The 22,121-nt window shown below is 45.4% G+C and overlaps 1 protein-coding gene across 2 annotated transcripts in view; it reads right to left on the bottom strand.

Annotated features, from left to right (window-relative positions):
* LOC149065026 (reversion-inducing cysteine-rich protein with Kazal motifs-like) overlaps window positions 1-22,121 on the bottom strand; it is a 62,871-nt gene that overhangs the window by 37,681 nt on the left and 3,069 nt on the right. For both annotated transcript variants that reach the window (XM_089254480.1, XM_089254481.1), the window contains one exon: window positions 14,277-14,347. In XM_089254480.1, the coding sequence (XP_089110606.1) occupies window positions 14,277-14,347 (71 nt within the window). Of the gene's footprint in view, window positions 1-14,276; window positions 14,348-22,121 lie in introns of those variants that run through there.

Here is a 22,121-nt window from a genome sequence, read left to right as displayed (position 1 = left end):
TCCCTAGACTGTCATGCCCCGACGATCATTTTATCTGAGGCCCCATGACCTAAGCAACCATTTCAAACGAGATTTGAAAACCCCTACCCAACTGAACATTTACTTGCGCCTTCCTGGTTTCGGTAATCATTTACCCGCTGTCCCTTCCCTATTTATCCGAGGCTCTCGTGTTAGTGTCGTATTGTCTACGGCAAGGGCGTAGCGAGGGGGGGGGGGAGGAACTTGGGGGATCCGGTCCCCCACGAAATGTGAGAAAATGACCGAAAAAAGGGGGAAAAGATGGCCAAAATCTATTGCTCTATCACTTTGTTCCTCCCCGTGGAAATGAAAGTGGTCCTCCCCGAACGAAATTTCTGGCTACGTCCCTGGTCTACGGGGATTATGAATTTTGAGCATTTGCTTTATCCACTTTTATTAGTTTTTAATATGTCTGTTAAAAATGGGATCTTTCCGGCATGATCTTTCAGACATGAAATCGAAAATTATAGAGGGGTGGCCATTCTGTCACCTTTCGCTAAAATATTTGAGTCTATTTTATATAATAAAATCGATGCTCAAATTAAGATCTCCCCAAATCAGCATGGTTTTGTTAGAAATAGATCTACGGTTACCAATCTTCTTTCCCTCAATACCCAATTTGTTGAAGCCATAGCTAATAAAATCCAGCTCGATGTAATTACAAATGGGGATATTTCTTACGGTCCTCTATTTCTGGGGGCCCTGGGCGGATTCCCCAGTTGCCTATGTAGACATTGGGTTCAGGTAAGCTCCCTTAGATGAGAACTCTTCTACCGGACCCCCCTCCCCCCCCCCCGAACTTATTTCGAATTGATGTGGGAGAGACAGTGTCGTCTTAATGCATGGGCTCATACGGTCACGGCCCGGAGGCCTCAAGAGAAGAAGGGGGGGGGGTGCCTCACAAAAAGGCAAGCATTTTTAACCATGTGTAGCGGCCTCAGAAAACTCTCGTGGTCCGATGGCCCATGATGATGTTGAGACTGCCCCGAGTGTGGGGGGGGGGGAAATATTAAAATTAAGGAATATCTACGCCCCAAATGACAAAGATGTTGAGTTAGAGCATGTGTTTTGTATTTAGCTCCCCCCGTAATTATAGCGCCTTGAATGGATTCCCCCAGTTGCCTATGCAGTTGGTGGCAATAATGAAGTACGAAGTGGGTCCAGGTGGACTCCCTTAGATGAAAGATTTCCCACCGCACTCCACTGCTTGACTTTGACACGATGAGGCCCTGGGTAAAGTGAGAATTAGGGAGGGGTCCATTTCTCGTGTCAAAGATAATGACCGAGAGCCTGCTTTTTTTTCTCGTTCTTGGGCCCTCTATTTTTGGAGCCCTGGGCGATTTCCCCAGTTGAGGATGCAGAAATCGGAAGCAAATCCGAAACAGCCCTTCGATGCTGACGTAATACTTGAATGACCCCCTTATGCCCCTAAGAAAAATGGGAATTGAGGAGTTGGGGGTTGTGGTCCAAGTACTGCCCCGTAATTGTAGGGCCCAGTTGCCCTTGCAGAAATCAGGTCCAGCTGGACTCCTTAGATTTAAAATTTTTCTACCAGACCAACGTGTCTCACCCTTGAAGTGATGGGGGGGGGGGGTCCCAGGAAGAATGAGGATCAAGAGCGATCCATGCCTAATATCAAAGATGGTGAGTGAGAGGATGTTTTTTTTTTAATGCGGTGGCCACATAATTATGGTGGCCCCCATGCATAAATCGGGTCCAATGAGAACTTCTTTCACACCACAAATGAGCTTCTTCGCTTTCTATTCCCCATGTTTCGAAACCTCAGTTTTGTTGAGGGGCCCGAAAAAAAGAAAACGATTCTCAATGGTGTGTATCGACGACATCCATTAGCATCACCTCATCGTGTAAAGAAAGAATGGGGCCCCCCATCCTCTTCATTCTTTATTGGGCGGATGGAGGAGGGGGGGGGGCCCGTTGATCAATTCGTATCACGTCCGATCGTCCAATTGTACGTATCTCCACTTAATTCCAAGAACAATCTTCAAGAAGAAGAAGAAGCCATTCTTCGTTTCCGGTGCTCGATTGTGCGAAACGATTTGGTTGGCCAGCGATGCGAAATGGGCGCCCCCCCCCCACCCCACAACAAACTCCTTCAGCATCCAAATCATATTTACAAATTGGCCCAAAACGCGCCTTCGCTGCGAGCGCCATCGACCGACAACAAGAAAATCGAATTTGGAAATTTTCGGGAAGTTTCTTCCGATGAGAAATTGCCGTATTTTACGGGCAGAGCAATCGTATGGCAAAATTTCAGAGCCCTAAAGCGGCCCGGGGAACAGCTTCTCATCACTTAAGTTACCCGCGGCACATCTACAGATCATTCAAGTGACCCGCGGTGCTGTTCCAGATCACTAAAGTCACGTGCAAAACAGTTTCAGAGTCCTTAAGTGGCCCCGCGGAGCAATTCCACATCACTGAAGTTACCCGTGGTGCATCTGCAGATCACTTGAGTGCCCCGTGGCATATTTACAGATTACTTAAGTGACGTGCGGCACAGTTTCACGGCACTCAAGTGGCTGCGGAACACCCACAGATCACTTAGGTGGTCCCGTGGTGCAGTTCCACAACAGTTAAGTTTCCTGGCGGCACTGTTCCAGATCCCCCAAGGGGCCCACGACGCACCTGCAAATCACTTAAGGGAGCTGTGTCAAATTCACAGATCACTTAAGTGACCCGTGATGCTCAGGAAGATTAGATTAGAGCTGCAGGAGGGGAAGGGGAGCCAAATAAATTCGCCCCAGAGTCGCAGGGCTGCCTTAATAGCATTAAAAGTCCCCTCCTCCTCCCCCCCCCCCGACCTAGTGATGTTCCGGGGCCTCCTCTCAGGCTGGGAGTATGTACCAACCGATTTCATTTCCTCTTGAAAATGATTGTACTCGATCACGTGGAAATTAGTCACGAGGCCCTCGGGGCCCCTGCTGGTAGGGTGATTGATGAGTGTAACTGCAGAGCCAGACACGGCCCAGGCTTTTTCCCATGGGGGGGGGGGTATAAGCACATTACCTGAGGGGTTGGGACACGCTGGAGAGAGCCGAGTGCACCGGGCCGGAAGGCTCGAATGCCGACCCCCCCCCCCACGGCCCGTGCCCCCAGTCCTCGATCTTTAGATTGGGGCTCAAGGTCATGAGGCCCCGGACACCTTTACCGCCACCGTCATTGAAGGAACCCGCTGCCCCTCATCCCGAGGCAAGCCCCCAGGAGGGACCCACGAGCCCAACACCGGCCAGAAGTGCCCCCGGCCGTACCCCCCAGCGACCGGCATCCGCAATTTTACAGGTCGCTTTATTTAAGAGAGAGTACATTCAGAGACAGTATTTTATTGTTCGTTGCCACATGCGGGGCGCGGCTTCCGAGTACATACTAGAATTCTGCCTCACGACGTATGCCCACATCGGGCGCAGGTATCGCTATTCTTTTGATTGTCTCTGTTGTGGCCAGCCCTTTTGCTGGGCCACATCTGCATTGGCCGGTTGGCTCTGGTGAGACTTCGTGGCCCTTCCCGTGGCCAGCCCAGGTGCTGGGCCACATGGTGATCGATGACCATTCTGTACCCAAGAGTACCATGAAATTTGGTTCGTGATTTTTAACGATGCATGTTACCCCACCCCACCTCCCTCCCTTTTAGACCCTGAATCTGGCCCCTCTGCTCAGGATTTACCCTCCAAGCTGGGCCCCTTTTTTCCGCTTCTCCATGTGAAAGATACGGGTCGTCGAAGGCCCAGAGCAGGGCCGGAATTAGAAGAGGGCGACGAGACAATTGCTCCGGGTGGGAAATATAAAAATATCCTCCAGGACTCCATTGACCCTCCCCACCCCCCGGTAGGGTTGACAAGGCTCCAGCCCGAGGCCCGGGAGAATACCTATAATTTTTTTTTTGTTTTTCCGCACCATATAAATATACAATAGAAGGTCCGTGATAAGTTCTAGCCAGGAGGCCCGTCAAATATCACAGGTTAGGTTTGGGCCTAGGCCACAACAAGGCCATAAATTCAAATATTTCATGCTCATATAATGGAATTATGGGCCCCCGTTAAAGAATTAAGGGGTCCACCGAGCCCAGTTTCAACATAATCTTATACATGCGTGTTTCTTTTTCATTTTGGAACAAATTCTAATCAGGGCCAACTTAGGCCACCCGCTAAGACGCCAGCAATAAAAGTCAAAGCCAAAAAAATTCGCCAACACGTGCCAGGGCACTGAAAATAACCGTCTCGAACTGAGCGTGTTCCTAATGATCAACTAAAGACAAAAATATTCGGTAATTGGCGATTTTAGGGATCATGCAATCCCGCCAACCAAAGTCTGGTAGATACGCCGAAGAACAACAACAACAATGAGAAAATGTCGCCATATAGAAAATGCTTTTCAATCATATACACCCCCAACGTGACGGTCGCTTCCTCTCGACGTATTTCAGAAATACACACGTTACATAGGAACTTAATTCATGTACACGGAACGGCAAAAAAGGGGGAGCCAAATCCATCAAAATCTGTCACCGGTTTCCTCGTGACAAAAAAAATCGCCATGAAAAACAAATTTTTGAATTTTTTCCGTACGTGATCGCGCAAATGAAATAATCTCCATATAGCGTATCTCCTGGTGGGCTTGGCTCCATTTGGCGTAATCGTACGCCTCGCGTGCGCACTCATCAAATACAAAAAAATGAGTTTGTTTCCCGTCGTTGGATGCCACGAGGTCCTTAACACGCAAATGATCGTAGATGGATGGATGGATGAAGTGGCCTAAAGATCCTGTCTGTCCATGGCACCATGAAGAATGATAATGGACTCAATTTTTTAGTCATTTGTTGGCTGACAATTGAATGATGGCGATCATGATACGACATTGACCGATGTTTTCACCGATTTGCGATCCGGTGCTGGAATCACGATCATGGCGTTCGATAAGACGTTCGATTTCTCGGAAGAAAATAATATCGGAATGTGTTTACACGCGATACATCGACTTACTCTAGTATCATTCGTCTCAGAATGATCGCCAAAGACCGCCAAGGCAGTGATCGTGGGGCCACCGATCTTTCACGCACAGTATATAGGGTGATGATATTACAAATCATATTTCTGCGAGAAAAATAAGGAGGGCAAATTGGGATCTCGAATACGTGAAAATACTGGAAATCGCCAATTATCACCAAAACTTGCCTGGTGTAGCTAAATTCCCTGAAAATCGCCAACGCCGGGAAATATGCACTGCTGCAAATCGCAGTTTGGAAAATAATTTCAATGAAGAAACGAAAGACTGAAATGGGGTTCTTTTGAAATACGAGAGAAATCGCCAATTATCACCAAAAATCACGCCAAAGTTGGCAAATACAGCTAAATTCTTCAATGGCGGTACAGTCGGTGGTGACCGTTGAGGCTCGCTTACCCATCGTGAAAGCATTAAAAAGCATGCATGTGCTTTCCTAGAAATACGGGAAGGGAGGGGATGATCTTACATAGATACGAGGTATATATATCCCCAGAAATGGGTAAAAAGCTTGCATGCCCCTCAGATGGATAATTGCTCCACACATAGGCTGGGCCGTCTCAAGAGTATCATGGGCCCCCGGGCCAAGTGGTTTTTCGGAGGCCCTACCTGGTAAATCCAAGAAAATTTCAATCGGATCTCATTTTTGTGAGGCCCCCGGGCCGTGCCCGGGTGGGCCCATGCGTTAAGACGGCACTGGGTACCCTCCAGACATACGTGAAAGACTCGATTACTCCTTGAAATTCATAGGAGGCTTTCTATTCATAGAAACGAGTAGGATGCTCGGTTACAACCCATATCATATTTGGGTCTAGCGTACCCCCTCCTCCGAAGAGCGTTGGATGTACGCGTATCCTTAGAAAAGCGGGGATGAATACGTGCTTACTGCATACCAAAGTACCCCCAGAAATGCGTAGGAAGCGTGCGTACCCATCAAAACGATTCAAAATGATTTTTAGGCTTTCGTATTTCTTGAAATGAACACTTAAAGATCGCGTATTTTTTTAAAAATGCATACGAGGCTCTTGCATACTCCCAAAAATGCGTATATGATAGTTTCGCTTCCGTATCCCTAGAAATGCGCAGAAGGCATGCGTACGTTTTGAAAGGGGCCATTCAAGTACTACGTAAGCAGATTTTCAACCATTTTTGACCCCCCCCCCTATTGTCATCAAAAGTCAGCAAATCCGAAACCCTCTTCCCCCCCTCCTTTGATGCTGACGTAATACTTGAATGAACCCAACACCCCAAATGGATAGAGGCTTGCGTATGTGTCCAAGAATACGTAGAACGATCGTTCACTTCTAGATGCGTATCCCCTCCCCGAAAAACAGTTAAAGCATGCATTCGTTACCCTAGGAAAGCTTGGATGGAGGGTGCATACTTGCTCCACACATGCCCAGAAATGGGTGAAAAGCTTGTTTCGTTTCACCCTCCTCACACTCAGAAAAGCGTTTATACGCATGCGAATCCCTAGAAAAGCGTAAATGAATATTACCTTCGTATATACCTTCAGAAGTGCGTGGAATGTGTGCGCGTACACATTGAAATGCATACGAGGCTTGCGTATTCTTAGAAATGCGTAAGCTGCTTGATTACACCTAGATATACGTATGAGGCTTGCGTTACCCCCCCAGAAAAGTATTCAAATCGTGCATGCGTTTCCTAGAAATGTAGCTGAAGAAGATGCATACTTGTGCCGCCGTACATTAGTTTTCTCAGAAATGCGTGATATGCTTGCGCAGTCCTTTCAAATGCATATGAGGCTTGCGTATTTCTAGAATTACGATGAGATGGTGCTTGATTGCAAACAGACATACACATAAATGTGTAGGATGCTTTCGTATCTTTAGAAATATTTGACATCCGTACCTATACTCACCTCACGTGCGCACCCCCTAGAAATGCGCAAAAGGCACGCGTACGCTTTGAAACTCATAAAAGTTTTCGTGTACACCCTAAAACATTTATTAAAGCTTGGGTATACCTATGCTGGTGCATTTCTAAATGCGTTATGCGGTTTGCGTACCCCTCAAATTACAACATGAATGTGAATCCCTTGAAAATGCCGGAGGAAAAGTGCGTACTTGCTTCTAACATGGGCACTGCGTGCGCCGAAAGCATGCGTACGCCTTGAAATGCACAGAAAGCATGCGCACGCCTTGAAATGCACAGAAAGCATGCGTACGCCTTGAAATGCACAGAAAGCATGCGCACGCCTTGAAATGCACAGAAAGCATGCGTACGCCTTGAAATGCACAGAAAGCATGCGTACGCTTCCAAATGCGCATGAGGCTTGCGTATTTATAGAAATGCTTCAAATGCTTCTTTTCCCGCCAGATATGCGTACCATCAGAAGTACAACTGGAACCGAACGTACACTTCAAGATGCGTAGGAGCTTGAGTATGCATAGAAATACTTGGTATGTTCTCTTACTTCATAGACATACAGACCCCTTCATAAGTATAGGAGGCTTTTGTGTATCACTAGAAATACCTGGGAGGTTCGAGTTCTTCAAGGAAACAAACTAGTGATTCGAACCGTTTATATCATTTGACTCGTTTTTTCCGCCATTGCTGATACTTTTTCGCATATCTGATGATGTACCAGTCACGTATCTGATAATGTACGCGTATGCAGGTTGAGGAAACACTGTTCTTAAGGAATTTTAGGTGAAGGGCGCTAGAGTCTCAGTAATCACATGACTTTGAATTATAAAAATTAAAAGCTGACATTTCGAGTGATTGGATGGCAACGTTTAAAAGCAATTCTAGCTCCATGTACAAAGTGATTCGTGATGCCTTTACAGTTCAAGCCTGGATACTTCGAGTATTTATAATGGTAATATAGGTATCATGTGGAAAAAAAAGCAGCTCTCTACTGTGTTAATCTACTTTCTAAGGGGTCATTCAAGTATTACGTCAGCATCGATGGGGGGGGGGGAGGGGGTTTCCGATTTGCTGACTTTCGATGACAAGCGGGGGGGAGGGGGTTTGGATGATGCTTACGGCATCAACCACCCTTTATAAAAATATGAAGTATTCATTAGGGGTCATTCAAGTATTACGTCAGCATAGATCGGGGGAGGGGGGTCGCGATTTGCTGGCTTTTGATGGCAAGCGGGGGGGGGGGGGGAGGGCGGTGTTTGGATGATGCTTAGGTCATCAACCACCCCTTTTTGAAGATATGAAATATTCTAAGCTGCTGACGAAATTTTGCTGACGTGGGGGGGGGGGGGTCAAAAAGGGCTGAAAATTTGAATACGTAATACTTGAATGGCCCCTAATAGCATCTTATTCGGTGCGCCAAAAAACGGAAAAAACTTTTCGATAGTTATTGGGCACCTGAACTAACATTCTACCTATTGATAAGTCCCCTACAGAGCCAGTTTAATGATCTCTATCTAAAGGTTTCACGGATCCTTCAAGTGCTCCCGGGCCACTTAAGTACTCTGGAAATGTTTCCGGGCCACTTAAGTGATCTGGAACTGTGCCACGCATCACTCAAACGATCCGTAATTATGCCACGGATCACTTGAGTAATCTGGAAAATGTTCCGCGGGTAACTTGTGAGTGATGTAGAACCACACTGAGGGGCGCTTAAGTGCTCTAAAACTGTGCCACATGTCACTCAAGGGATCTCTAAATGTGCCACGGATCGTTTAAGTGTTCTGGAACTGTGTCGCGGGCTACTTACGTGATTTTTGAATGTGAAAGTGATCTTTGAGGCCTACTTCAGTGATCTGAAAATGTGCCACGGGCCACTTAAATGCTTTGGAATTGTACCACTGGTCATTTAAGCGATTTGTAAATGTGCCGCTTAGTTCATTTTTACAAAATTATGTTTGGGGGGGGGGGGCAAGCCACGTCAGATAACCTTCAGGGCCACATTTGGCCTGCGGGTCAAGGGTTTTTACATAAAAAATTTTTTTCTTCTGGGGGGGGGAAGGCCCACGAGTCCCCTATAACCCCTTCCCGCGTACATTTCTGATCCCACCAATATGCGTTAGGAGGTAGGGGGCAGTGATGACGTAATTTTGCTGATGGGGGGGGGGGCTAAAAATTTGCTTACGTAATACTTGAACTGCTTCTAATGAACCCACGCATAACGGACGATTGCAGATGGAACTGGAAATAGACCTGAGAATTCCATGAGCGGACATTGGCGAAAATTTTCTACGCCATCAGAATGGGAAAATATTGGTCACCGATATGACCCAATAAGAAATTAGTGATCAAGGTTGCATTTATCATATCTTAGAAAGAGAATAAAAAGATCCGTAACTATCTTAGGTTGCACTTTCAGGCTAGGAGATGGTTCCAGCCTGGATACTTCGAATATTTGTGACAGTAATATAGGCTTGCGACATATCATATGAAAGCTATCTTCATAAGCTTTCCAATGAATCCGCATCCTCCCGAAAGTTTTGCCTGGGCTTCGTTTAGAAACTCTCGAAAGCCCTAGTGGGCGTCGCAGATGAAGTTGGAAATAGAAACGGGACTTCGATGAGCGACCCTCATCGAAATTGCTGGGTTTTACGCCTTCAGAAGAATTCCTAAAATCTTAGGATACACTTTTGGACAACTGGATGTTCCAGACTGAATACCTCGGATATTTATGTCTCTAAAACAGGCTTGTAACATATCATTTGAAAGCTCTTCTCATAAGGTTTCGAACGCGCCCGCGCGTGGCCCGATAGTTTCAACTATGCTTCGTTGAGGAACGTCGGGAAATTGTCAGGATGATTACACGTGAACCTGGAAACGCACGAGGATTTCATGAGCAACTATTCGTGGAAATAGTCCAACTTCATGTCTTCATAATAGAAAATATTGGACATCAATGTGTTCCGATAAGAAATTAGACATCGATTTTTACGTCTTACGAACAGATTCGTAAGTATTTTAGGTTGCACTTTCAGACTAGCAAATATTCCAATACTTTGAATATTTGTGGTGGCAATGCAGGCTTTTAATGTATCGTATGAAAGCTCTATTTGTAAGTTTTCGAACAAGCCTGCGTGTTGACCTAATATTTTGGAATGGGTCTCGTCTTCAGCCAGCACCTCCTAGAGATAGAAGGCCTCGGCACCGTTTACCATAAACGTCATTCAGGCTACCTAGCAAGTTTGCCACATCTTGAAACACGGCATCATATTTTGGCGCAGAATCTTCCCGATTGGCTCTCAAATACCGCATAGTGATTGGATGTGGGGCATAGAAATCGCCAATTCTGAGCCCGATCATTTCTTTTCCTCACAGCGATGATACTGCCACGAGCAGGGAATTTTTTTTTCCCAGGAGGGTATTTTTTTTATTCAGGAGGGGAAATGGACTACTTACTGACGTCAGAAGCGGAGTGTGTGTGGGGGGGGCCTTCCTTCTATCTCTAGGAGGTGCTGCTTCAGCCCGAATACTGCAGGATGATCAACCGATTCACAAAAGTCTGTGATTGCGCTTTCAGACTAGATGCTCTCCAGCCCGGGTTAGCTTATAAACAATCCCTACATTTCTAGCTACATTGTAGAAATGTAGCGCATCGTGATTGGCCGAAATGAGTGATGAACCATTACGTCACTCACGGCGAAATTTCTGCTGGCGACGTTTGACAATAGATACATTTAGTTGTGGGTGAATCTGACATCCACCGTTGGAGTAATGGTTATAGTACGAGACTCACGTACCGATAGGTTGTGTGCATGGCCCCCACATCCTGAAGCAGGGCCCCTAGAGTGGGATCTTTTACTGGCCCCCGACCAGACTTTCACGGGCCCCTTTATGGTGAATTTATAGCGTGAAGAAACAAAAAAAAAATGATGAAAATCATCCCGGACCCCAGGGCTGGAGCCTTGTCAGCCCATTCCTTGTGGGAGCCATGGTTGTGTGTTCGATTCGGTCTTTTTTCCCTATTTTTTCCCCTATCCTTCCATCTTTGCTGTCATTTACTGATTTACTAAAAAATGTTTCCATTTTTGTTTCCGATTTAATGAAATGCGGTTCACGTGCATCGAGAAGACACTAATAACGGCTCGCGAAGCTGGGCCGAGCTATCATTCGCTGACTCAATAAACAATGCTCTAATTTTCCGTCAATGAACTTAGAAATTCAATTTCGCCCAAAACTCCGCCTCTCCTGACGTCTTTCTAGACTTTTCTGCTCGCAGCAACCAATCAACCGGCGTGCTAATGCTTCCCGTGTTACTAAGAAAGTAGGGATTGCAATCACGCTCCCGCGCGGGTACCTGATATTTATATTCCTAAAACCGGCTCTCGTGACATACCATAAGAAAGCTCTCTTCATTAGCTCTCGGACGAGCCCACGCGTGGCCCGACGATATCCAGGAGCGTGTACCAACCATTGGGAGGCCTGGAATCGCTAGCCCCGATCGAAAGAATCCCAGCATCTTCAAGCGATAGAAAACGATGAAGTGGTAATAACTGGGGGGAAAAAAAGAGCAACTTCTCTCTCGAGCACGTGATTACGCCGTCGGAACGAAGTATGAGTATTTACTTAGCACAGAGCAACATGGCAAGGGGGAAACACACATTTGCTCTTCATCATCACTCTTGTCAGTGGAAACACGTCACGGCAGTCAAAAAAGCATACAAATACAATGAGAGGAGAGACTGTGTGTTAGTGTTTACTTAAGAACATTTCTCTCCCTCTATCGTTTTCTTGTGTGTGCGTAGAGAGAGAGAGAGAGCTAAAAGCTTCAGCTCGGATTTCTGTGGGAGAGGAAAAAGCTCTTCTTTTTAAATCCGAAGAAAGGCTTTCTTTCTTGTATCTTATAGAAGAGAGAAATCCTGTCGACGAGAGCCCGTTCCATCAAGGCCTGAATAGACGAGGCTGCAATAACACTGAATATAAACAAGACTATCATTTACCACTCGTTATGGAATGAATCTCTTCGAAGATGAGCGTCCGTTACAACAGACATTATCACCTTCCGGACCCAGTGTTTTCCCCCAAAGTGGGCAATATCGCCCCTGGTGGTCGGTGGAATGGTCCGGAGGGGCGATAGAAGCTTCGGGTTTAACATAAGGATCCTATGAGTCGGTGGGCGATGAGAGAAAGAAAATTTCTGGAGAAGGGCGCGAGATGGGCGAAGTTTTGGGAAACTGTGTTCGAAACCAGTGGTTCTCAACCGGGGGTCGTATGGCCCCCCTAGTGGTGCTGGGATACTTCGAGGAGTGGCCACGGGAGGAATAGGAGAAAGGGGGCCGTGACAGGTGGTTTGGAAGGCTGCAGAGAGCTGAGAAAGAAAAATTAAGGTGTGAAGAAATAAAGCTGTTATATTAGTGACTGGACACTTACGGAAGCCAACAAAACTACCCATAAAACCAGGGCCGTCTTAGGGCATGGACCTACCCGGGCCTCACCGCCTACATTCTGCAACAAGTTCCCTAGGGGATGGGGTTTTTCCGCAGGTCCCCGGCTAGATTTTTCACAGACCTCTTCTCTATATTAAATTTATAGTGTGAATAACAAAAAAATGATGAAAACCATATCAGGCCCCCGGGCTGCAGCTCTGTCAGTCGCACTCTTATAAGGGGTCATGCCGGGGGCCTTATGTCCATAAGTGATCCCCACCTTATGATTTTTTGCATAGTACAATTAATTCTGAAAGTAAGTAGGAAATATGTAGGCTGTTTATTTCCAGCTAAGTATGGGACCACCATAGCATCACTTTGCCTGAGGGGGGGCCCCATGATGTTGAGACGGCCCTGATACGACTTGAAAAATCATTTCAATACGTATAAAGGATCATTGTTTCTAGGTGAGAGTTGAAGACTTGGTAAGACGGGGAGCCACGAGAAAAAAATATGGTTCAAATGGGGGGCCACGGGCAAAAAAGGTTAAGAAACCATAGTTTTCCAAACTTTTTGTTCCATCGCACCCTTTCTTTAGGAGTTTTTTCTTCTCATCGCCCCCTCCCCCAACTCAAGCGAACCCATAGAGTCCTATGTTATACTCGTAGCTTCCATCGCCCCCCCCCGGACCATTCCATCATCCGCCAGGGGGGCGATATTGACTACTTCGGGAAACTGTTCTGAAGGGTGCTCAGTCTTTAGGAAAGCGAGAGCCAGAGCCGCCCTTGGGAAGTGTGCGACGGGTGCGGTCGCACCAGGCCTCGCACTTACGGTCACAATAATTTCATAATTTCATAAATTCTGAAGTTTCATTAATTCTGGATTTTCATGATTTTCATTTTCAAAATTTTCGCGATTCTCCCGCTCAATCACAGAAGAGAAAAATCGGGGCTATGGGGCCCCCGCTATTATTTTCTCACCGGGCTCCGCGTCTGGTACGGGCCACTCCATCGGTTTGAAAGCGTATCACGAGCAACTTAATTAAGTGATCTGGAAGAGCGTGGAATTGTTCTGCTTGTCACTTAGGTGATCTGGGATTGTCCCGCGGGTCACTTGAGTGACTTACGGGGAACGAAGAAATTCCTGGGCTGCTAATTTACCCTTGAAAATTCTGGCTCATAGGCATAACAAATATCCCTAGGATCAATGGAAAAATCCGGCCTCACAAAGATCACTGAATTTCCCTGGGTCGTTAATTCATCGCTCCTGGGTCCGTTAAAAATCTTACCTTCCTACGGGGACCACCGAAACCCTGGGTCACCGGCATCGCGAAAATTTCTGGACCCACTAAAAACCTATTTCATGAGATCAAAAACAATTTCTGGGCCGTTAATTGAGTTCTTGGGCCCGTTAAAAATCGTTCCTTCGTATAGGAATCACCGAAATTCTTGGGTCGGTGAAAAATCCGTCCTGCCTTACAGAGATCACCGAATCACGGAAATCTTGCCTTCTTACCAGGATCATCGAAATTCCTGCAGTAAAGGTCTCGGCCTAGGAGAACCACCAAACATCTTGATCTAGTGCAGTGTTTCCCAAAGTGGACCATTATCCAGGGGGGCGAAAGAAGCTACGGATTTGACGGGGGCGATGAGGGGGAAACATTTCTGAAGAAGGGGGTCGATGGAATGGAAAGTTTAGGAAACTATGTGGGAATCTTAGTGTGTCTAAATATTTTTTGCCTCATTCTTTGGACCATATTCTCTGTTTTTTGGGCCCCCCCCCCACCTAACAGCTACACCCATTGTACTTATAAAATTAATTTCTGAATAAATTTTATGCCTAACAAAGCTCAGGTCCCCTAGGCCCCCCCCCCCCGCCCGTCCTTTAATCATATAATTTCGTTCATGAGTAAATAAACATCAAAAATTTACTCACCTCTTCACAACTGGACTGACAAGATCCAGTGGCGTAACCGCAACAGCTTGACGTCAACTTGCTCTGAAGTCCTGGAAAAATCCAAATCAATAATATTCCATTAATATACATAAACATAACCCCCCCTCCCCCGCAACAGACGATGATATGTTAGGGGGGCCCCACTTTACCAGACCTGAAGCATCAGCAACCCTAGTACAGAATCTTGTAAGTTGTACTAAGCATTATTAACTTTATTTTACATTTTGTAAACCTCCTGAACTTTGGGGCCCAGGGCACGTCTCCAGTGAGCTCATTTGAAAAGATAGCCATGGGCATTTCTCCTTCCCCCCCCCCCCGGAATAGGGCAGGGATGGCCCTGAGACCCGGGGCGATTCTTATCACATTTTGTTTTTTTCACACTATCAATTCAAAACTTTATTTTTATGAATTCAAGTGAAATTGAAAACCTACTTGAGGGCCCTACCGAAAGGCATCTAAGCAAGTCCTGGCCCAGGAACCCTGCTCTGAAATGTAGGTTCATTAAGATGGGGCCCTGCAAATAGTTCGATATTTTATCCTGTAAATGTTTTATGCACGGATACAGAATTATTAAGTAATGTCGCAGAGCCATCCCTGGGTAAGTCAGCACGCTTGGGTCTCTAATAACCTGTCCTCCAATGCCTAATAGACTGGTCCTCCGTGTACAGGGCCTGTTTGAGAGTCAAATGGGGCACGTGCCAAGGACCTCGAAACCGGGTGCCTTCTGTATTTTAAAACAGTGGCTCTCATATCCCCTCATCCCTGAGTTTGTCACTGCCTCGAAGAACACTATATATACGAGGAGCCCTCGAAAATTCATATTTGTCCGGGGCCCGAACTTACGAGAACACCGGCCCTGCCCGTGTACACTACTTAGAAATGCCTTCGTGACGACTACGTCGCTGAAACCTCAGGCATCAGAACCTGTGAGCTCAGGGCCCCCAAATTTTGATAATGGCTGAGCATCGCCCCTCCATTTCTTCTCCCTAATTATTCGTGAATATAAAGTGAAACGTATGTTCAGCCTCTCCCTGCGTTCGAACTTGAATCCCGTGTATACGGGACGTCTGTACAGGGCCATTTCAAGAACATCATATGGTCTGCTTTTTGTATTTCAGACATATATCATATGCTTACCTCCCCCTGCGTGAGCAAATATAAGGAGCCGAAGAATGCATATTTTCCCAGGGCCCAAACTTATGAGGAACAGGCCTCACTCAGGTAGGCCTATGCATTAATCTTGGCATTACGTGTGGCAAACTTAGATTCCCTAAATATTCTCTTGTTGTCAGGGGCCCTGGAAAAAAGCACGATTATTAACTTTCATAAGATTGTCTTAACAGTTAGTACAACGAGGATAAGGCTCAATTTTGAGCGTAAAATGGGCAGGGGGCAGCTGCCCCAGGTAGCAAAATTTAGGGGGGGGGGGGCGAAGGCGGAAATTTTATGTAGGAACAAAGAACACTGTTTGCCACAGGCGGGTGAATCATGTTTGCCCCTGGTGGCAATAATCCTAATTACGGCCCTGGAGGGAGGGGGGTCCCAGTTTGGACCCTCAAACTGACTAGCTCTAATCTGGGGGGGGGGGGAGGCTGAAATGAATTCATATATAAATTGCAGTTATAACTCATGAGCCCCACCCAGGCGGCCTCACTATTGTGATATAGTTACAATTTTCGAGTGTATGTGAGTCGGAAGTTGGGAGTACTTCTCTAATTGGGCAGGGCCCCCCAGAAAAATCACTTAACCCGGGAGGGGCTACGGCGGACCCCCGTGAATAATATTATTTTCGTTCTTTGTATAAATTAACTAAAAGTGACCCGCGGAAATTGTGTAGACCATCCGTGGATACTGCTGAAGTCTCTAACTTTAGTGCCCTAGGGAACAGAGCCTTCTTAAGAGTATCGTGGACCCACGGGCCAAGTGGTTTTTCTGAGGCCCTACCTTGGAAATTCTGGAAAATTTCAACCGGATCTCATTTTTGTGAGGCCCGTCTTCTCCTGAGGCTCCCGGGCCGTGCCCGGGTGGGGCCCATGCGTTAAGACGGCACTGCCTAGGGACCCTGAAATCAAAAACGACGGCTACATCCGAATGCTTCTAAGACAGAGATCTCGCCAAAACATTTACAAAAAAAAAACCAGCAACCCTGAAGCCATCCGTTAATGGCATCTTGACAGCGGTGGGGGCCCCCTCCGCCCCCCAGCCCTACTTTTCTTTAACCCCTATTTACAGGTTATTTTAATGCATTTCCTCGAGTTTGTATAGAGGCCTCTCTTTTTTTATTACAAATTATTTTCATTTTCGTCGCCAATTGTGTGAAGGGGGCCCCCCTCCCCCCCCCCCGTATTTTCTTTACCTTTTACCCACATCAAGGTGGGTAAATAAACGGCGGCCCAGTCATAACAGGGGGGAAGTTTTCTTTTGTTGATTTAAAAGCAAACAGGTTAGAGGTATAGTCGAGGGGGGGGGGGGAGAGGAGAAAGGGTGGGGGGCCCCCAGGAATAAAAAGATCGCGATAAAAGGCCGATTATTTTCTCGTATTACCGATAATCATCTTCACCTAGAGGCCGTCGGGGGTCCCCGCAAAAAAAAAAAATCTATGATGGGATAATCGAATTTACCATCCGCCTCCGGTTTCTGGCATCATGGCCCCCCCACATCCTCCAACGGGAATCTGGAAATTTCACCTGCCCTGTGAGTGACCAAGTGATCGGGTGAGTGATCGTATGAGTAAGTGGGTGTGAGTGATTGAATAGCCATATGACTGATCAAATGATTGGTTGAATGATCGTAGGAATAAATGAGGACATAAATGAGCAACTCTTACAGTCACTTGATTAGTGACTGGGTGGGTGAGTGAGTCGCCGTATGAGTGGCCAAGTGAGCTTGTGAGTGACCGACCGTATGAGCAGCTAAATGAGTAGATGAGTGACGTATGAGTGATCAAGTGAGCGTGTGAATGACCGTATGAGCAGCTAAATGAGTAGGTGAGTGACGTATGAGTGATCAAATTTGTGACCACATGAGCGACCACACTCACTTGGTCTGTCACATGGTCATATATATATACTGCTACTCACACTCAGACGGTCACCCACTCACTTGTTCACTCAAACGGTCGCTCATCCCCTTCGGTTAATCATTCATGTGATTACGCACCCTCTCACCTAGCCACTCGCCCACTCACTTGGTCAGTGCTATGGTCATTCACTCATACGATCTCTCACCCTTTCAATCGCAACTCTTACAGTCACTTACTCGTCATGGGGTGAAACTTCGGGGCGAAATTTCCCATAAACCTCCTGCAACACGGTGGCTATGCTAGTAACTATCACGGATCCTCCTGGTCATACTTGTCCGGGGGCCCCACCTCAGTGAATTTATAGTGTGGAAAAACAAAATAACAATCATTCTGGACCCCAAGCTAAAGTCCTGTCAGCCCATGTGGGGGAGCCATGCCTGGCATATTAATTTTTACAAAGGTGATTCCCAAACTATGTGCCACGGGCTCTTATAGTGATCGATTAATGCAGTTTCCCACATTTTTTTTCATAACTCCCTACTTAAACCCATAAAACATGGGATCCCATCACGGCTTCCAAATCTTGAAGCGGGCCCCCCCCCCCCAAGACTAGACCTTCAGCCCTCTAAAATAAGTATTTCGTGTGGGAAAAAAAATGATAATGGGGATTTACATCCCGGGCTCCGGGGACTGAATCCCTGTCGTCGGATCCCCCCGTCTGTAATGAAGAGGCCCCCCATCTTCTATCATACCATAGATCCCCCCCAAGGGGGGGCTGACGAGGTCTGAGGCCCGCTCGGAACGATTCTCTTCATCTTTTGTTCTTTTACACTATAAATTCCTTAGAGGGCCCCGTGAAAAGTCTGGCCTGGGGGGGGGCAACGGATCCTAACCTGGGGGTTCTTGCTTCAGGATGAAGGGGGCCCATGCATCTCGTATTATTTTATCACTTCTCCAGAGAGGGTCGGGGTGGGAGTGATATCACCCATTTCGTTAAACAACGGTGGTTGATGGTGCCCCCAATATGTTGAGTACTGTAACTGGTGCCGTAAAGCAGGGCTGTAACTAGGATTTCGGCCGCCCGGGATAAATATTATTTTGCCGCCCCCACAGCGTTAAAATTCTATAATTTTATAACGGTGTTCTTCGTTCCCACCTAAACAATTGCCGCCCCTTAATTTTTCCGCTCGAGGCAGTTGCCTCCCCCCACTCCCTCTAGTTATTGCCCTGCTGTAAAGGGTGCCGCAAAGAAAAAATAATAGTAACCGTGACGGCCTTACGATTTTTTCGGAGTGGCCACGGGTGGAAATCAAGAAGGGAGCCATGACAGGTGATAGAGGGCGAAGCCCACAGAGATGCGGGGAAAAAAAATACACCAATAAAGATGAAAAGAAGCTGAAGGCCCGGGTTGGCCCATGCGTCTTTACGGCCCTGCAACGAATAAAGTGATAATTTGGGATCATGAGGCCCGTGACAAGGGTCACGGGAGCAAAGGAAAGGAGGGACTTAAGCAAGTGAAGAGGGTACTATCACACAGGACCGGCCACAAATGATTAGGTGGCGTAAAACTGGACCCAAACCCATGACCACGAAAGGGCTTCTTGATTTTTGAAAGGAACCTAGGCCGATCCTTAGGTTCAGTTTCAAGAAAATTTATAGCTTAAAAATATTTATGATAGATAACTGGGCTCCCAGGCTATAGAGAGAGTCCTGCAAGCGTCTCTCGTGGGTGGAGGGCTCCAAGGTCTAAACAGTAGTACCATGACACCCCCCGCCCCGGGGTGGGTAAGGCATTTTGTAGGGGGCCATTTCAATTTAAAACCCTGTGTGCGATGTATTAATAATTTATTTTGTACATTTTGATCTTGTAAACATGAGGCCGGCCTACGCGATTTGACGGGTCTGGGACAAGATTTTTGATGGACCCTCACCAAGACTTTTAGCCCCCCCCCCCCATTATCGGTAAATGAGTAAAAATTGAAAAAAAAAAAAAATTACCCTGGACCACAGCCTTTCCAAATCCTTAGTGTAGGGGGAATGAATGCATGATTTTCAACCTTTGGAAGCCCGCGGCCCGGTTTTATTTATTTTTGTTAGTGGAAGGCCCGGTTAAATACACGGCTTGAAGGAAAATGAGGGGGGAGGGGGTTGAAGTAAAACGGCCAATCACACTCGCGGCCCGGTATTAATGATGTCAGGGCCCGGCGGTTGAGAAACTCAAGTGTAGGTAATGTAGGTGGCTACCAAACGTTTTCCCACACCGGGCCACAAAATCCTGGATCTCTTCGCCCCGACTGTACCGAATTTTTCCGATCTACTCAATAGGGCCGTCTTAAGAGCAACATGGGCCACCGGGCCCAAGTGATTTTCCAGAGGCCCTACCTGGGAAAAACTACATGTATATCATTTCTGCGAGGTTCTTCTCTTAAGGAGCCCGGATGGGCCCATGCGTTAATACGGCACAACCTGTTTCTTATAGGTTCGGACCCTGGGCAAATATGAATTTTCGCGAGATCCCTTATATAGGCATAGGCGTGGGGAGGGGCGCCTGTGCCTATAATAGAAAAAGCAGCTAATTTCGGGGTCTTGAAAATTTAAGAGCTTTTGCTCATGCGAGAAACAGGCCCTGCCCCCCCTACATCGTTCGAAATTCCGGTAGTGGATTCTTCTCTAAAGAAAACGAATTACCCGTGCCCATTCCTGGTACTATCCTAGAATGGAAAAAAAGGGGGCCCCAACCTTATCTGGGCTCCACCATCTTGGATCCACCAACCGATACAAATCTAAGATGGAGGAGAATCTGCTTCGAGTTCAAAACTTTGCCGACTTAATGGGAATTAAATATAGACACATGTCTTAAGTATACGAGAGGAGGGGGGGGGGGGGCCCAGAAAAAAAAAAGATGGCGGCGTGAGACTAAAAGCCTTTCGGTCACGGTCCTAAGAATAGATGGGCCGCTTTTTTCTCCTCCTCCTCCTCACGGAAAACACTCGTATCTTATATATATTGTATTTTAAAAGATTTCTGGACTAGATAATAATCACTGGATGGAGGAAACAGGGCCGTCTTAATAAGTTCTGGGGGCCCAGGGCACACAGACCTTTTGGGGGGCCGCTATTGGAAAAATCGTTGGTTAGGTATCCAATTAAATAAATGATTTATGGAAGATATAATTTCGGAATCATCGAGAATATGTATGTTACGGTAATTGTGATACATCGGTTATTATACATACTAACCGGCTATTTATTATGCATACTTACCCGATATAAGGATAACAAACGTTATTATCGTACCCCGATATAATGATACAATACATGTGTGTGTGTGAATTACGATGTATAGTATATCATATAGTGCGATTTATCATATTCACCAACAGCGTGACGCTTGGGTTAGCTATTATGCATAATCGCCAGTAAAAGTGATAATTTTTTAGTAATTATTAAAACTACCAACAACAACGCAGGTGTCGAGGAGATATGATCGAAGTGTTCAAAATTTTCAATGGGATGGATAGGATGGACCATGAACTTTTAGTACACCGCCAATCGACTGCTTTTACAAGGGGACACCAGTATCGATTGGTGAGGGACAATGCAAGGTTATAGTGTCGCAGGGAATTTTTCTCCAATAGGGTTGTTAATAAATGGAATAGCTTACCCCCGGAGGTAGTAAATTGTAACACAATTGACACGTTTAAAAAGAAATACGATAAACATGTTGGGGTAAATCGAGAAGAGCTCTATCCATTCTTAGAATAAGACAACCATAAGTATTCTTTATGGGCATTGTATAATATTTTATCATGTGTATATATTGTTTGTAATTTGTGTTAATTGCATTTTTAATTGGGTTGCTGTATTTTTGAAACATATGACAACCATATTTTTATGGGCATCTTTTTATCAGCCACCTCGTTGGGCATTTTGCCTGTTGTGGCGTTGTATTTGTATTTGTATTTGTATAACACTTGGGTAACTATGCATAATCGCTGGTAAAAGTGATTAATTCAAAGAGCTTGGTAAGTATGCGTAATAACCGGTTGCTATGTATACTAACCGCATTTGTCACATTTACCGTAACATATAGGTATATACAACTTTCACTGAAAATTCAGAATTATTGAAAGTTCGTAATTATTCAAAATGGATAATTTTTGAAAATTCACAATTTTCGAATTTAATGAAAGAAACAATTTCTCTAACATTGAAGAAAGTAATAATTTCTGAATTGTGAAAGAAATGTTTTCAGAATTATTTTCTGAATACACATTTATTCGAAATTAAGAGTTAACGAATTAATGAAATGAAAAATTTCTGAATTGAATGAAATGAATAATTTCTGAATTGAATGAAATAAATAATTTCTGAATTGAATGAAATGAATAATTTCTGAATTGAATGAAATGAATAATTTCTGAATTGAATGAAATAAATAATTTCTGAATTGAATGAAATGAATAATTTCTGAATTGAATGAAATGAATAATTTCTGAATTGAATGAAATAAATAACTTCTAAATTTCTAAAATAAATAATTTCTAAATTCAATGAAAGAAATAATTTCAGAATTATTACGAATACAATATTATTCGAAATTCAGAAGCAATGAATTAATAAAGGAAATAATTTCAGAATTGCGTGTGGATGAAATGTTTACAGATTTATTCAGAGTACGAAACTGTTGAAAATTCAAAATTAATGAATTAATAAAAGAAATGATTTCTGAACTCAACAAAAGAGTTAACAAATTCTGAATTGGATGAAATGAATATTTTCAGAATTATTCGGAATACATAA

The sequence above is a fragment of the Pholcus phalangioides genome, unplaced genomic scaffold (assembly GCF_987345545.1).
Source record: "Pholcus phalangioides strain wild (caught in Gottingen) unplaced genomic scaffold, Ppha-v1.0 ptg000041l_1, whole genome shotgun sequence".
NCBI classification, from domain to species: domain Eukaryota; kingdom Metazoa; phylum Arthropoda; class Arachnida; order Araneae; family Pholcidae; genus Pholcus; species Pholcus phalangioides.
This window is presented reverse-complemented; position numbering and strand designations above follow the sequence as displayed.